Here is a 15,779-nt window from a genome sequence, read left to right on the forward strand (position 1 = left end):
CTTAGGACTTGATTGTGATGGTGGTTACATGACTATACACAGCTATCAAAACCCACGGCATTATAAACTAAATGGGTGAACTGTATGTAAATTATTCCTTAATGTAAAAACAAAAAATCTAAGACAGGTGGGTATAATTACCTTTTTCTTTAAAAAAGGCATTTACATTTCTGATTATAAAAGTACTACAGGCTCGTTGTAGACATTTTGGGAAAATGTACAAAGAATGTACATTCCATCACCTGTGTAAAAGTAATATATCCTTGCTATAATTTATATAGACACAGAAATACACACACAAACTGGGACTATGCTGTACATTTTTGCTTTCTGAAAAATACATTTTGCTTTCTGAAATCTTCTATGCACATTTTCTATGTCATTAAGTAATTTTCAAAACTATGATTTTATCAATAGAATCAATATTCTATCGCATAGCTGATTTATATTTTTAAGCCTTCCTTTATTGTTAGAAATTATGTTGCTTCCATCTTTTCTTTACTACAACTTTAATAAAATAAAAAAATAATAATAATTAAAAAAAGGCTCAGTGGAGTCAGGATTCTCCCATCAGAGAGTTTCACGTTTAACTGGTAAAACAACTCTTCCCTTAACTGCAGTTCTCTCATTGTTTTAAGTGTCTGGAGGAAAAGTGGTTCCACAAGATGATCTGGCCTCTTTTTCTTCTGCATTGAAGAAAGGCTAAACACCCTAATATTACCTGTATTACTAGCTTAAATTTGCATAGTGCTTTTTATATTTAACCTTCGCCACATCCTTGCAGAGTAAGCAGATGGAGTAAGTCATTTGTTCAAGATCATACAATTTATCCGTCGTGGAATGGGATTTAGACTCCAGATATTCAGTCTCAGAAAGTACATATTTCCTCAGCGAAGAGACACTGCCTAATGTGGCTCCCTCCGCCCCCTCCAAGGAGGAAGCTGCAGATACCCCAGAAAACTTGGCACACGGGGAACTTTGTCAAGTGGACGCTGTCTCATCCTACATACTGTCCTTGGCAACATCGCCACTTACCAGCTGGGGTCATTTCTCCCCCGATAGCAGGGGGACACCTACTCCCACTGACCAAGGGGCCCTGGGAGGTGAAGGATCGCTGGCTTCGCGGCCCGTGAACGGTTGCTGCCGGTCGGTCGCGACGGTGCCGGGCTTACCCTCACTGGGGGGAGGGGGTCCTGCCCGGGGGGCCAGGCACTCCCCAACGGCAGGGCCCTCAGTGGGGGGTGCACCTTCGGTGAGGTGACGAGGGCCCCCACCATCTTAAGGGAGAGTTGAAGGCACGTAGGGGCCGCTGACTACAGGGGTGCCCAGAAAGACTCCCGGTACATGACAGGAATGTCTCCTCCGGGCAACCGGAGGTCAGTCCTCCGCTATCCCAGAGTGCCCCGGATCCCGGAAGTACCCGTCTTCCCGGAAGTGCCCGGCTAGCTGACAGAACCAAGGGTTTTCTCCGTGCTGCTGCAGTTGGGTAGCAGTTCTGTGGCTTGGGTGACTACAGGAGGTCTGACTCCCAATTGGGGTTGGCATCAGGAGGTAGCTGGGCGGCAGTATGATGGAGGAGGAGGAACTGGAGTTCGTGGAAGAGCTGGAAGCCGTGCTGCAGCTCACGCCCGACGTGCAGCTCGCCATCGAACAGGTGAGTGTTCCGCCCCCTGAGGGTTGGAGAGTGCGGAGGACCGCGCAGATCTAGGGTTGGGACCTAGGATGGCAAGGGGAAGGAGCGGTCTTTGCACAGAGAGGTGGGAGCTAGGCACAGAAGGGAAAGGAAAGGTTGGGGAGAGGGGGTAGTGCTGGGAAGGGATTTATGAATCTAGGGGAGGGAGAGAGTCCTTTCTAGTCCTTGGTTGTCTTTGGAGGGTGCGTTTGCGCAAAGGACCTGGTGCGTTTGCGCAAAGGACCTGTGCTCCCTGAAAAGATGAATCTAGAAGAAGGGACCTCGTGGACGGCAACCTCATATTTGGGGGATTGTTGAGCTATTCATTCATTTACCAGGCTGTTCCGCTGCTGCTCCCGATTCTCAACCTAGACCCTTGTGAGTTACTCAGAATTGAGGACAGGGGGTAAATTTAATTTCTGAAGCGGATTGCAGAGCAGAGGGGAAACGGTTGAAAAAGGACTCCTTTACCATAAATAGTTGAGAATTTCTGCTATTGATTAGTTTGGGTTAGGAGGCCTCCCTTCCATGCAGGGACCTTTAGTTGACTAAATTCTCTTTTCAAGTTTATCGAGTTTTTTAAGAGTAATGATGTTAAAAATAGTGATTTAGACACTTAAAGTGGGTATTGCTCCTGATAAAGGGAGATATCCCTTAAAAGAATTGGCTAGGGGATGTGATTTAAGGAAAGAAGGGTTATGCCACATTTAATGGCCGCTGGGAAGTTTTTCAAAGTAAAACATTGCTGCTAACATTATTTGTATAATAATATAGTAATAGTTAATATATATTGAACATTAACACTGTGGATCTGCCACCGTACTATGTCATTTATTTGTATTGTCCCATTTATAGATTTTTGGATGTATGTTTTTCTGAGAGTGGTTAGATTACCCATACAAAACACATTTGGCATATCCTGAGGATGCCAGACCATTGGGCAAAGGTTTTGGCTTTCAGGCCACACAGCTCTCCACCCACCTCCATCTGGATGAAGACGCACATTTTGTTTGCTATTTGAACCTAGCGGACTCTAATGGAAGAAACAAATAATGCAGTCAGTTATTGTTTGACAAGGATTTTAGAGGAGCACATTTTTGCTATTAATAAGATTGGGTTCTAGCACAGGTTTATCTAATAAGCAGATATCGGAAAAGAATTTGCATCTACGGTCATGCTTCCCTGAACAAGCCCGATCCTGTCTGATCTCAGAAGCTAAGCAGGTTAGTACTTGGATGGGAGACCACCTAGGAAGACCAGGTGCTGTAGGCATAAAAAATAAAAAAATAAGGGATTGTAAGTTGACAGGGTCCTTGCAATTTGTGAGGTCAACCAAGGATTGCTTCGCCTAAAAAAAAAAAAAATTTGCTTCCCAAAATAACTGCCTGGAGCTGGGGAAGTCCACTACTTAGGAGATTGCTTGACATCTTTTATAATTCACCTTGTTACATGTTCGAGTTATAACTTTTGAAGGGAATTAGCTATATTTCTCAGAACTCAGTATTCTTGTTAGAGACATTTCCTGAATGCCAGCTCTCCCTTTCTTGTCAACGAAGCATGAATATTGCTTGAATGCATAGTGAATTCTAGTGCTGAGACTTCATTGAGACATAGTGCGTAAGTCTGTTATCAAGACTTCCTTACTATAACCATGCCTTCTACTAGTTTAATCTGATACGCACAACGCCCATTTATTTTTCCTTGTCCTTGGAATTTTGTTGATATTTGTGGAACTTTTCACAGTTGCACATTCTGTGTTAGTTGCACCAAGATGTTAAAATTACAGATGTTGGTGAAAATTAAAGATGTACTTTAACAGATGTTTTATTGAGCATCTGTTTGTTAAGCCTTATAAAATGAAAAAAAAAAAAAAGATATGGTTTTTGCCTTCAAAGATTTTACCATCCAGTAGGGAGGAAAGAAATAAGACATAAAACAAGACTGAAAGATGACAGTTATTTCTAATCTCATATCTTTTTATAGGTATTTCCAAGCCAGGATCCTTTAGATCGAGCAGATTTCAATGCTGTGGAGTATATCAATGCCCTATTCCCAACGGAGCAAGTAAGTATAGTGTTTCCTTCATTTCAGTAGTTTCTGGCTAAACCCGAGTGTTATGATTGTTGTATTTTACTATCTAACCTAAGGGGCCTTGATTAATGAGGAGAGTTAAATTCAAATCAGACTCCATTGTAGCCACTTGGGATGGGGTGGGGTTAGCTAATACCAAATACTATTGTTGTGTTAGGGTGGAATTCTTTGTATAATGAGCATATTATTAGAAATTATACCCTTGGTTGTGCAAGTCCTCTCAAATTTTCTGTAGTAAATTGGGAAGTGGAAAGGATTTTTTAAATGTAGGGAAAAGTGGGAATGAGATGGGCAGGATAAGCCTAGAGTCATAAAGCTACTTTCACTCCTATTTCAACATACAAATTTTCAGACTTTACATTTTATTTTGTTTTGATAGGTAATTTGCTTAAATAGATGGGTTTTCTTTGTTTTTTTGGGGGGGGGGAGGTGTAGCCCCAAATTAGAAGCAGCAGAGTTGGGAGAAGTTTAGAGTTTTACTTGTTTTTTCACTTATTAATTCAGCACATATTCAGTGGGCACCTGTAAGGTGTTGTCAGTCACTGTGCCAGGTGCTAGGGATACAAAGATGAATAAGACACAGTTCATGCCCTTGAAATGTACATGATCAAGTCAGGGAGACACTGGTGAATACTGAGAGAGGTGTGTAATAGTTCATTGAGGAACAAAAGAACAGTTCTTCCTAGAAAGACTGAAATCTCAGGGAGGAGGAAAGCCCTTCTTCCAAGTCTTAAAGGATTCATTTATTCATTTAGTCAAACTTAAATGTCTATTAAGTACCAGGCACTGTTTTAGAAACTGGGGAGAAATGATAAATGTGACAAGCAAGTTCCTGATCTCCTGGGAGTCTAGTATGGGGAAGAAGAAAATAGACAAATGAACAAATAAATAAGACATGATTAAGTATGGTTGATGGTATGCCAAAAAGCAGGTGCAGCGATAGAGCATGACAGCTTTGGGGTGGGGGGTGCTTTAGATGGGTGGTCAGGGAAGGTCTCTCTAAGGTACTTACCTTTAAGCCGAGACCTGATGCCTGTGATGGAGCCAGGCTTGTGGCCATCTGGCTGAACATTCTAGGTCAAGTGAACCGCAAGGTAAATCTTCCAGGATGACAGGAAAGATCTTTTTAAACACAGGGCAGAGGCAGAGTGTATATAGGGATCATAGCCTCATAGGAGGTGAGGCCGAAGGGGTAGGTAGAGCAAGGATCCTAAAGGAATGGTGTCCTCCAGGTTTTTGGTCTCCAAGTTTTTGGAGACCGAATGCCTCTCAGTGAAATGTTTTCCATAGAATTAATTTTCACTGGGCGAAATTTTAAGCCTGTACCTAACCCCGCCCCCCCCATATGACCTACATATTCTAACACCAATCTTGAATACATTAGGTTTCAGTAGTGTTTGCTAGATAAATAAAGAATAAAAGTAGACATTGTAATGTTTTTCTCCAAAAAAAAAAAAGAATAGCAAATACTTTCTTCTCGTACCCTAATGGGTATTATTGCAAACCCTTTGAGGCTGCACACACCCTACTCTGGAGACTTCTACTCTAGGCTGCGGGTGTTCATTGAAAGACTCTTGACAGGATAATGACTGGATTGGATTCACGTTTTAAAAATTCCATCTGGCAGCAGTGAGGAAGATGAACTGGGGGAAGGCAGAACTGGAAGCAGGAAGACCAGTTAGACTGCTGTGATAGATCACTTAAGAGAGATGATGAGAGCCTGAGTAGAGACTGGGTTGGAGAGAACAACATCCAAAAGCTATTTAGAAGACAGAAGTCACTGAATTTGGTGATTGAAGGAATGTACAACCCAAAATTCACTATTTACTTAACAAAAAATACCTCCTTTGCCTAGCTCTGTATGAAGTTTGGGGCTAGAGGGGTGAACAAAGCAGGTATGCTCCTTACCAACATAGAGCTTCCAGCCTACCTTAGTAGCTAATAATCACACCATTAACAGACTATAAGTAAATTATTATGACTTTACGATGACGTGTTTGTATAATTATTAGTCATTGTTACTTGTTCTCAAAAGAGTTCTAACTTCTAGAACAACTATAATAACAGTTTCCATTTATTGGATACTTATTTTATTGGAGGCACTCTGAACACTGATAAATTCTCCACTTTGTTAACAAGTTTGTTTTATGATGGAAGTAATGAGGCACAGAGAGAAAAAGAATACTCAGCTTAAACGTGATAGCATCACCATGAAGGAAATATGCTAAAGACTGTGAAAGCAGAGCACAGGGAGTCTTACTCAATCCGAGGGATCCAAAAAGGCTTCCATGAGGAAATGACATTTAAGCTGTGCATCATAGCCAAATGAAGGATTTTGATCTTTAATTTCTAGCCGGGCAGACTGAGTGAGTGTTGGCACCTTTACCCTATATTGGGAGTAAGAAGGAGAGCAGGTTTCAGTGGTAAGTAGGCTAGGAATAAGATGTAAAGGTGAGCTCAGTTTTGAAAATATTTGGGTCATCCAGCTAGAAGTACATAGTTGAATCTGAAGCTTATAATCCCCATAATTGTTACTATCTTGGCATAGATCCTTCTAAACTTTTTCTAGTGGACATATTAATATTTAAAATAAAGTTAGAAAAAATGGCATCATACTGTATGATTGTCTTTTTTGAGATTTCACAGATAGCCTTTAGAGCTCATCATTTTCTATGAAAGAAGAATTCTGGGAATTGGCTGGACATAGAAATTTGTGAACAACTGATATAAAGATAGTTTTAGCCATGAAAATATTTCATTTAGCTCACCCTATCAAAATTGTTGACCTACCAAAACAAGTGTTAGATTTGAAAATTATATAGAAAAACACCAGGTTCTCACCTCTTCCTGATATGTTTTTGTGTGTATTTGTTTTTAAACTTTTGAAAGTAACACAAGACATTTGTTCCACAGATTCAGTTACATGTCTTATGCTCCACATACACAAATGATAATGTGTAATGAAGTTTCTTAAGTGACTCAGAAAACTTACAGCTCAGGGTTACCTTTTTTTCCCCAATCCCGGATTTACACTTAGCAGTTCATCTTCCAACCCAGATTCCCATAGACCTTGATGAAAAGATAATAGTAGTAATGAAAGTAATGGCATGATTTGGATACTTTGGATAATTTTTGGATAATTTTTTCAACTATTGTCAGATCTTGGGCAAAACCCATCTATGTACCTCATGAATCTGCAATAAATTATGTGAATTATGAGTTTAGAATATTTAAAGTAGATGTCAGTATTTCAAGAATAAATTTAGTGTCACTGAGGAGGAGAGTGTGTATGTGTTTCTGTTGAGTGGCAACTCCTGCATGTTTGTGAATGCCTGGAGGCGGGAGTGTGGACTAGAACAGATCGCCAGATGTTTCTAACTCACCCGGTCCAGGTGAGTTAGAAACAAGGTTTTTGTATTTAACAGGGCCTCCTAGGTGGTTCTGAAGAGTAGCCAGATTTTTAAGTCTCCTAGTACAGGAGTCCCCAGACCCCAGGCCACAGATGGGTGCTGGTTGGTGCTTGTTAGGAAATGGGCCACATAGCAGGAGGTGAGGGCTAGCTAGCAGCAGCTAGGATCAGCCATCTCAGATCCACCTCAGATCATCAGGCATTAGATTCTCATGGAAGCACCGGTCCCTGGTGCCAAAAAAATTGGGGACTGCTGCTGTCCTAGTAGACAACTGAAAATAATCATTTGTCATGTTTTCGTTAGAGCTTTGATTTGGAGCAGGTAGATGAAATTTATTTTAAAAATATATAAAACGAATGTAATTAAGAAGTTATAAAAAAAGTCGTGGAGCTGTTGATAAAGGATTTTTAATGCTCTGCATCTATATTGTTAAGTGAAAAAAATAAGATATCAAATTGTCTATCATCCCAGTTTAATTAAAAACAAAAACATAGTTATGTAGAAGAAGCAGTTGAAGGCACTATACCAAAATGCTGACGGTGATTAGACTTTGCTGGAAGGTGCGTGATTTTATGTATTTTCTGTAATCAGCAAGAATGGCATTAGAGTCGGGAAATACTTTTCAATAATTAAGACACTTAAGTGATCAAATTAACATTGTACAACCACATTACAACTAAACTAGATGAGTGATTCTCAAAATGATATCTCACCTCCACCCAGGGTAGCCAGTCTGGATTCCTGTGGGGCGTTTTCCCAACTCTCAGAGAGGCCTCAAACCCAGTGAGAAGTACTGCCACCGAGAGGCACTAAACCGATAGCAGGGAATGTGTCATCCCTCAGGTGTGTTGGGGTGCAGAAAAACTAGGTCAAGAACCATTATATTAAAGGTAGCATGGTAGAATATGAAAGAGCAGAGACCCAGGAGTTGGACAGACCCCAACCAAATCCAGCATCCAGGAGCTTGGGCAAAGCATTGATCCTTTCAGGGCCTATTTCCCATTCTTTACACTGAAGAGGAAAAGAACATGCCTCTATGGTTGAGAAGATTAAGGGAAACCATTTCTGTAAAATGTCTAGAATAGCGGTCCTCAACCTTCTTGGCACTGGAGACTGATGCTCCTATGGGAATCTAATGTCTGATGATCTGAGGTGGAGCTGAGGCGGTGATGCTAGGGCTGGGGAGCGGCTGCAAATACAGATGAAGCTTTGCTCACTAGCCTACCACTCACCTCCTGCTTTGTGGCCCTGTTCCTAACAGGCCATGGACTGATCCCAGTCTGCGGCCCCGGGATTTGGGACCCCTGGTCTGGAAGATTATTGCATAACAGATCCACATAAAATGTTAGCATGCTTCTCTTTTGCTTCCCCAGTAGAAAATTTGGAAGATAAAGGGAAAGTAGTCATTTATGGGTCCACCTAACATGCAGTCAAGTTTAAAAATTTTAGGATATTTCTTCCTGATCTTTAATAGCTAGATTCATGGGTACTTGATATTTTTAAGTGTTTTCTCCTTTGTTAGCATTTCATAAATGATCTTGGTTTCAGAGCCCCCTGTCCATTGTCTTTATTAGTGGCATAAAAGTCCATTGAATGAATGTGGCCTGATTTATTTAACTTTTCTAATGATGGCCATTTAGGTCGTTCCCAGATTTTTACTCTTTTAAATGCAGTTGAACATCTGAAGGCATAATATATTTTGAATTATTCTTCTTAGAACAATTGTTATGGCTTAAGCAAGACCTTCATGTCTAAGGAGTATTAAACTTAAGCAATAGTTACTGTACCACCATAACTCAATATTTACCGATGTGGAATGACTTCCAAATTATATTGTTAAGTGAAAAAAAGCATGGTGCAGGACAATGTGCATTATATAAAGAAGAGGATATAAGTTATGGATGTGCTTTAAATACATAAACCATCTCTGAGAATGTGCAAAAGGAACTGGCCCAGAGCCATTGCCTCTGGGGAGAAGAGCTGGGAGGTGGGTGGGCAAGACAGGGGAGAGAAAGCCTTACTTTTCACTATTCACTTCTATTTGAATTTTTGGTCACTACATGTTTTACCAATTTAAAATAGATTACATTTTTTAATTTTTGATATAATTTCCCATTTTCAGAAAAGATGTATGAATAGGACAAAGAATTTATGGCTACCATTCACCCCAAATTTCTCAAATGTTAACATTTTTTAAATAGTTTTTTTAAAGTACCCAAAAAAGTTTTTTTTAAAGGAATGGGTTCCAGCAGAGATGAGCAACGCCAGAACTATTATGCCCATTTTGCATATGAAGAAATAGAAACTCAGAGAGGTTAGACAGCTTACCCTCTAGATGTTCAGCAAGTTTGTTAGTGGCAGAGTTGTGCCAACCCCAGGTCCTCCAACAACTCAGCTCCTGTCACCAAAGTGACGATTTATACCCAGTCCAGTTTTGAAGCAACAGACTTGACAGTAGGTTCCTCAATTAAAATAACTTCTATTTTCTGAGATTTATCTTTACCTCTGTCTGTTCTTGGATATTTGAAAATTTTGAGTAACCATTGGCTTTGTCAGAACAGTAGGTGAGGTATGAATGTCCCCATCTGACATCTGAAACACTCGTGACCTGGTTTTCTTACCAGACCTACTCCTGGTCTCCTCCAGCCAGCACAGGTTGCCAGTAGCAATTTATAAGCATAATTCTTGCATCATCCTCAAGTCTTTCTGAGGTAAAATGTCTGTTGGGGGAGAGAGAAAGAAGACTTATAAAATTACATTTTGAAAACTTAAGTGAAAATGGTGCTATAAAATTATACCATCTCTTTTCCATTAGGGGGCACCATTTCCTCATATTTTCTGCTCGTTGAGATTGGAAATGGTCCATTTGTTTTTGTTTTTTTTGTCATTAAAAACAGAAATAACTTTTATTATAACTGCAATAGCAATGCATAGTCATTATAGAGCAATTAGAAAGTACTCAAGCAAAAAGAAGAAACACCTAAAATCCTTCCTTTTCATAGATTACAGCTACTGTTAATGATTTCATAGATGACAGCTACTAGTATAGAGTACAACTACTAGTATTTACCCTTTCAGATTTTTTTTCTAATGGACTTATACACTTAGAAAATATAGATTTATGTATTCATTGAAGTATATAATGTGGAGGAGTACACCAGTCTTGAGTGTACAACTTGATGAATTTTCATAAAATGAATAAAGGCATGTAATCACCACTTAGATCAAGAAATAAAACATCTTCATATGGCCCTTTTGCCTCCTCACAGTCACTGTCTCCCCTAGAGATAACCACTGTCTTAGCTTGTAACATGAGAGAATACTTCCACTCATTTTTGAAATATATAAATGGAATCATACATAGATGCTCCTGTGTCTGGTTTCTTGTATGTGCAATATTATGTTATTAAGATTTATCCATGTAGTTGCTTGTATAATCATTTATTCATTTTCATTGCTGTATTTTGTTGTATGAATTTGTCATGATTCTATATATCATGCATGGGTCAGGCAAACTTTCTGTAAAGGGCTAGATAGTAAATATTTTAGGATTTGTGGACCATTCAGTCTCTGTTACAATTACTCATCTCCACCTTTGTATGTCAGAGGAAGCTGTAGATAATATGTAAATAAATGGGCATGGCTGTGTTCCAATAAAACTTTATTTATAAAACACCAGGCTAGATTTTGTAGTAGTTGCCAACTGCTGCTATACCTTTTTAGGAAAAGTAAAAATTGTATCATATTGTATGACTAAATTTTCTGAGATGTTATAAATAGCCATTATAAGTCATCATTTCCCTGTAAAAGAGGAATTCCAGGAAGTGAAATAATAGCTGGCGCTTTTCCTTCTTTATTGTAGTCTCTGGCAAACATAGATGAAGTTGTGAACAAGATTAGACTGAAAATAAGGTAAGGAACTATCGTTATTAATAATGAAAAGTACATTGTTAATTTACATTCTGGATCACACTTATCTATGAGATAACTGAAATCTCAGGTTTGCTATAGATGATAACTTTTTAAAAAATAATTCTTTTATCCGAGGTACGCACCTTATAGCAAAGAACTTGATTCTTCAGTCAATCTTCAATTATTTGTGAAAAGGGAAGGAAGCTATAATAGGCTATTCAAAACAGTTGATTATAAAAGGAGGCAAAAGCATTTCTATTATATTTTTAATGGTTTTATTTCCCTAGCAGATTTACCCTTTTTTGTGGGAGGCGGGGAAGTATTCCCAAGACTTAGACATGAAGATGGGTTTATATATATATATCCTGTGGCCACATACCAGCCACCAATGTGGTCAGATCTGCTGATTGGACTGATTGGTGGCCCAGGCATAAACATCATGATTAATCTAGGATGTGATTGTCTAGGATGGTCTTCAAATGTCCTTCCTGCCCAGTAGCCTTGTTCTGGTTTGTCTACATCTACAGTTCAAGTTTTGACACATGGTAAATACTCAATGTTTGTTTATTCATTAAATAGTTATTATAATGGTTGATATCATTAATTTAATATAGTGTTGTTTTTTTTTAACTTTTGATGAGCGGAAGCCTTTATTTCAAATCCAGGAGGTGATTTTTTTTTTTTCCCTTATGACCTTGGGTTTTTGGCGACAACCTCTGCCTTAGGAAGTGCAGAGAAGCCCGTTCATCGTTTTGGTGAACTTGAGCTATAACGATTATAAAAAGAGACCACTAAGTTGTGCAGAGTTTGCACAGATAATGGAAATTCTCTGTGCAAATCACTTTTGAGCCAGTTATTTTTAGTCCCCCCGCCCCTATACCTTTAATGAATTCTTCAAATGAAAAATGAAATTGACTGATATAAATTTCTCTGGTTAAGGTGCCATTAAATGGCTCCTATTGAGCCACAGGAGAAGGAGGAGCTGGAGACCACAGAGGCAAAGCAGGGCCCAGAGGCAAAGCACTGATTTCTTATAAATCCTGGCTCATTATCCCTTTTAAGGTTCCTGAGGAAGTTACTAAGGAAGGATTTAGTGTAGGGTAATTTGAATTCTCTGGCTTCTTCCCATAAAGTTTCAGCAACTTCTCATTCCTGGTTTACTCCATGAAAGATACTAAAAGTTATATGGGTCCTTTTGGACAGCTCTGAATATTAAGTGAAAATAGCCTTAAAAAAAAAAAAAATACGACTCATCAGTCTGTGCTAGGCTTGGCTTCTTAAACTACTGTTGCTGCCCCATCTGGGGTCTAGGGCCTCAGTCTTATATCATTCCAACTCATTTGGTTCTGGACAAGTAGGTACAAACTAAATTACTAGGTTTTTTTAAATTTTGGTTAACCTAGAATAGAGATTATTTTAATGATAGTCTTTATTTTTTTTTTTGCTAGGAGACTAGATGACAATATTCGAACTGTCGTAAGAGGTCAAACAAATGTGGGACAGGATGGCAGACAAGTAAGTAAACTTATTCCTTCATGTTAATTATACTCCCCTAATTTATTCAAAACCCAGTAACCAAGTGACCAAAATGTGGATCTGCCTTCTTATAGAGCATTTTCTTATTGATCTGTCCCATACACAGCAGGAAACATACATGATTTGCCATAGGAGTGGAAGAGGTAGGCTGCCCAGACCAGCCACGAGCTCTCTCTCAGTGTCTCTTGGGCCAGGAATATGTATTACAACACAGCTCTCTCCAGGACTGGAGCATTCAAGTCAAAATGAAAAAAACGACATTTTCTTCTCTTTCTCCTTAGTATCAGATATCTGTTGCGCCCTCTTTTATTTTGTATACTGTGATTAAATAAGGTTGCTACTTTTATCTGTCTGCTAAATTGTTGAGATTTTGGTATTACTTCTGTTACTGCAAAAGTAACAGTAACCTATGCATCAAAAGACACTATCAACAGAGTAAAAAGGCAGCCCACAGACTGGGAGAAAATATATGCAAATCACATATCTGGTAAGGAATTAATATTCAGAATATATAGAGAACTAAAATTCAACAGCAAAAAAACCAAACGACCCGATTAACAATGGGCAAAGGACTTGAAGAGACATATCTCCAAGGAAGATATGAGATTGGCCACTAAGCACATGAAAAGATGCTCAGCATCACTAATTATTAGGAAAATGCAAATCAAAACTAAAATGAGGTACCACCTCACACCCAGTAGGATGGCTACTATCAAAAGAAAAAAAAACAACAACAACCCAAAACCCCCAAAAATAGAACACAGCAAGTGTTAGTGAGGATATGGAGAAATTAGAACTCTTATACACTTTTGGTGGACTATAAAATGATACAGCTGCTGTGTAAAACAGTATGGAGATTCTTCAAAAATTTTTTAAAAATAGAATTACCATATGACCCGGCAATTCTACTTCCAGGTATCTACGAAAAGAATTGAAAGCAGAGTCTTGAAGAGATATTTGACACCCATGTTCATAGCAGCATTATTCATAATAGCTAAAAGGTGGAAGATGAATGGATAAACAAAATGTGATATATACAAACAATGGGATATTATTCAGCCTTAAAAAAAAAAAATTCTGATGTATGCTATAATATGAATGACTGTTGAAGACATGCTAAATGAAGTAAGTCAGTTACAAAAAGATAAATACTATAGGATTCTACTTATATGAGGTACATAGCGTAGTGAGAATCATAAAGACAGAAAGTATAATGATAGTTACCAGGGACTTGGGGTGAATGGGGAGTTATTGTGTAATGGGTACAGAGTTTCAGTTTTAAAGATGAAAAGAATTATGGGGATGGTTGGTGGTGCTGGTTGCACAAGAGTGTGAATGTATTTAATACCACAGGACTGTACAATTAAAAATGGTTAAGATTTTTGTGTATTTTACCACAATACAATTTTTTAAAAATCAAGGTGGAAATTAAGTTTATATATTGGAGAAAAAAAAAAGTAACATGACATAACTATAGTTTCTCATACCTAGTTTTGTTGGCATACAGGTCATTGTAGATTCATTTCAAAGTTTTACATCCTTTGGATCTAGCTAAGGAAGGGAATGAAGGGAAAAAGAAGTGTGTGGGGCAGAGGTTTTCTTTAATGATTCAGGGCCAGATGTTATCTATTAACCATTTTCATTTTCGTTTGGATTGTATTCTGTTTAGCATCATATTTCAGGAATTGCTATCTAACAAATGCTGAGCATGCCTTTTCTTGTCTTCCTCATACGATGTCTGGTCCTCCCTTTTCAGTATTAATTCAGTTAGGTCAATTGTGCACTTTTGTAATAACTTCGTTTCTGTTATCTGTCCTATTTGACATTTTTTAATATAGCTAATTTCTTAAAATGTTAATTATGCTTCCCAGATTTGGTGTGGGGTGGGTATTGAGGGGGTGTAATCCTGTGTAGAAATTTCTCATTTCATATTCCTGTTTCCTCTGCTAGTAGCTCACAGGTATTATGAGTCTCGTTCTTTTATATTTTTAGTTTTACCATTTCTCTATTTTTCCTACATTTTATGACTTTTTCTTTTAATAATCATTCATTAGTTTATTCTTCTTCCATGTTGTCACTGTCAGTACTTGTATATAATCATGTTAGGTTCCTAAAACTGATCTTATTTCATGGTCCTTGCATGGTTTTTAACCCTTGTTGCTTTGTTTTGTCTATTTAGGTTTCTCCCATGAAGCTTCGCTTCTCTAGCAGGTGAGGCCCTTGTAAATGGGCCCCTCAGAGGAAATTAAGAGTAACAGGGAGCCTGCAAAAGCTCCAGCCTCATTCTGCTCTTTAACTTTCCTACTATATGTCTGGTCTTGTCATCCACCTCTTTAGAAACCTCAGTGGCCCCTGTCTACCAAATTAAGCCCAAGTTCCTTTGCTTGGCATTCAAGGCCTCGGTCTGCCTTTCCAATTTTGTGTCCTGCTGTGCTTCATCCATACTAAGACTTAGTGTTCCACAAGCATGCCCTGTACTTTCTGGACCTATGATTATGTTCTTCTTTCTGCTTAAAATGCTCTCTTTTTCTTCCAGTAGCTTCATTTCAAAATCTTACCCATCTCAGGCCCAGGTCAAATATTACTACTTTCATAAAATTTTCTGTTTAGCTCAACTGGCTAAACCAAAGGAATCAGAATTTTAGAACTAGTCAGGACTTAGAATTCATCTGGTCTACTCCTCAGGTTTTACAGATGAGAAAATTGGTCCCAGTATCCCTCAATTAATTTGACGTCTATCCTTTCTGTCTGCAGACTCACATAGTCCCATGCTTGTACTTTTCATTTGGCTTTCCTGATCTCCTTTGACTTACTAGTGAACACGTCTTGTCCCCTTGACTAATTTATAAGCTCCTTGAGGCAAGAACTATATCTTCCTCATCTTTGTGTTTCTCAGAACACATGGTCCATATGTAATACAATAGTTTATGCAACTGTATGGAATATTTGGTCTGTGTGAGGCTATTTGTTAATTGTAAATTAACAAAAGCTCTTTACATAAAACATCATTTTGATTGGTGTGTATATTCCTTTAAAGTTGTTTAAAGCTTGATTTGTGTATGAGTAGTTCCAGCTTACTACTATTTGAAATAATGCTACGTTTGGCGTGATTCAGCCTGTATTTAGAATAGCTCGCTAGAAACCTTAATATACATAAG

The 15,779-nt window shown here is 38.5% G+C and overlaps 1 protein-coding gene and 1 long non-coding RNA gene across 3 annotated transcripts in view; one reads left to right on the forward strand and one right to left on the reverse strand.

Moving 5' to 3' along the window:
- The first annotated feature begins 1,411 nt into the window (after nt 1–1,411).
- Nucleotides 1,412–15,779, forward strand: part of VPS53 (VPS53 subunit of GARP complex) — a 122,709-nt gene continuing 108,341 nt past the window's right edge. For both annotated transcript variants that reach the window (XM_039886224.1, XM_039886225.1), the window contains exons 1-4: nt 1,412–1,654; nt 3,656–3,736; nt 11,036–11,085; nt 12,534–12,600. In XM_039886224.1, the coding sequence (XP_039742158.1) occupies nt 1,568–1,654; nt 3,656–3,736; nt 11,036–11,085; nt 12,534–12,600 (285 nt within the window). In that variant the 5' untranslated portion in view covers nt 1,412–1,567. The remainder of the gene's footprint in view (nt 1,655–3,655; nt 3,737–11,035; nt 11,086–12,533; nt 12,601–15,779) is intronic.
- LOC120621024 (uncharacterized) lies at nt 9,191–14,173 on the reverse strand. The gene is made up of 2 exons (XR_005658062.1): nt 14,109–14,173; nt 9,191–9,893 (listed from the first exon to the last, which is right to left on the reverse strand). It is a non-coding gene; the product is annotated as an uncharacterized LOC120621024 (long non-coding RNA).

This window comes from Pteropus medius, unplaced genomic scaffold (genome assembly GCF_902729225.1).
Source record: "Pteropus medius unplaced genomic scaffold, Ma_sr-lr_union100, whole genome shotgun sequence".
Taxonomy (NCBI): domain Eukaryota; kingdom Metazoa; phylum Chordata; class Mammalia; order Chiroptera; family Pteropodidae; genus Pteropus; species Pteropus medius.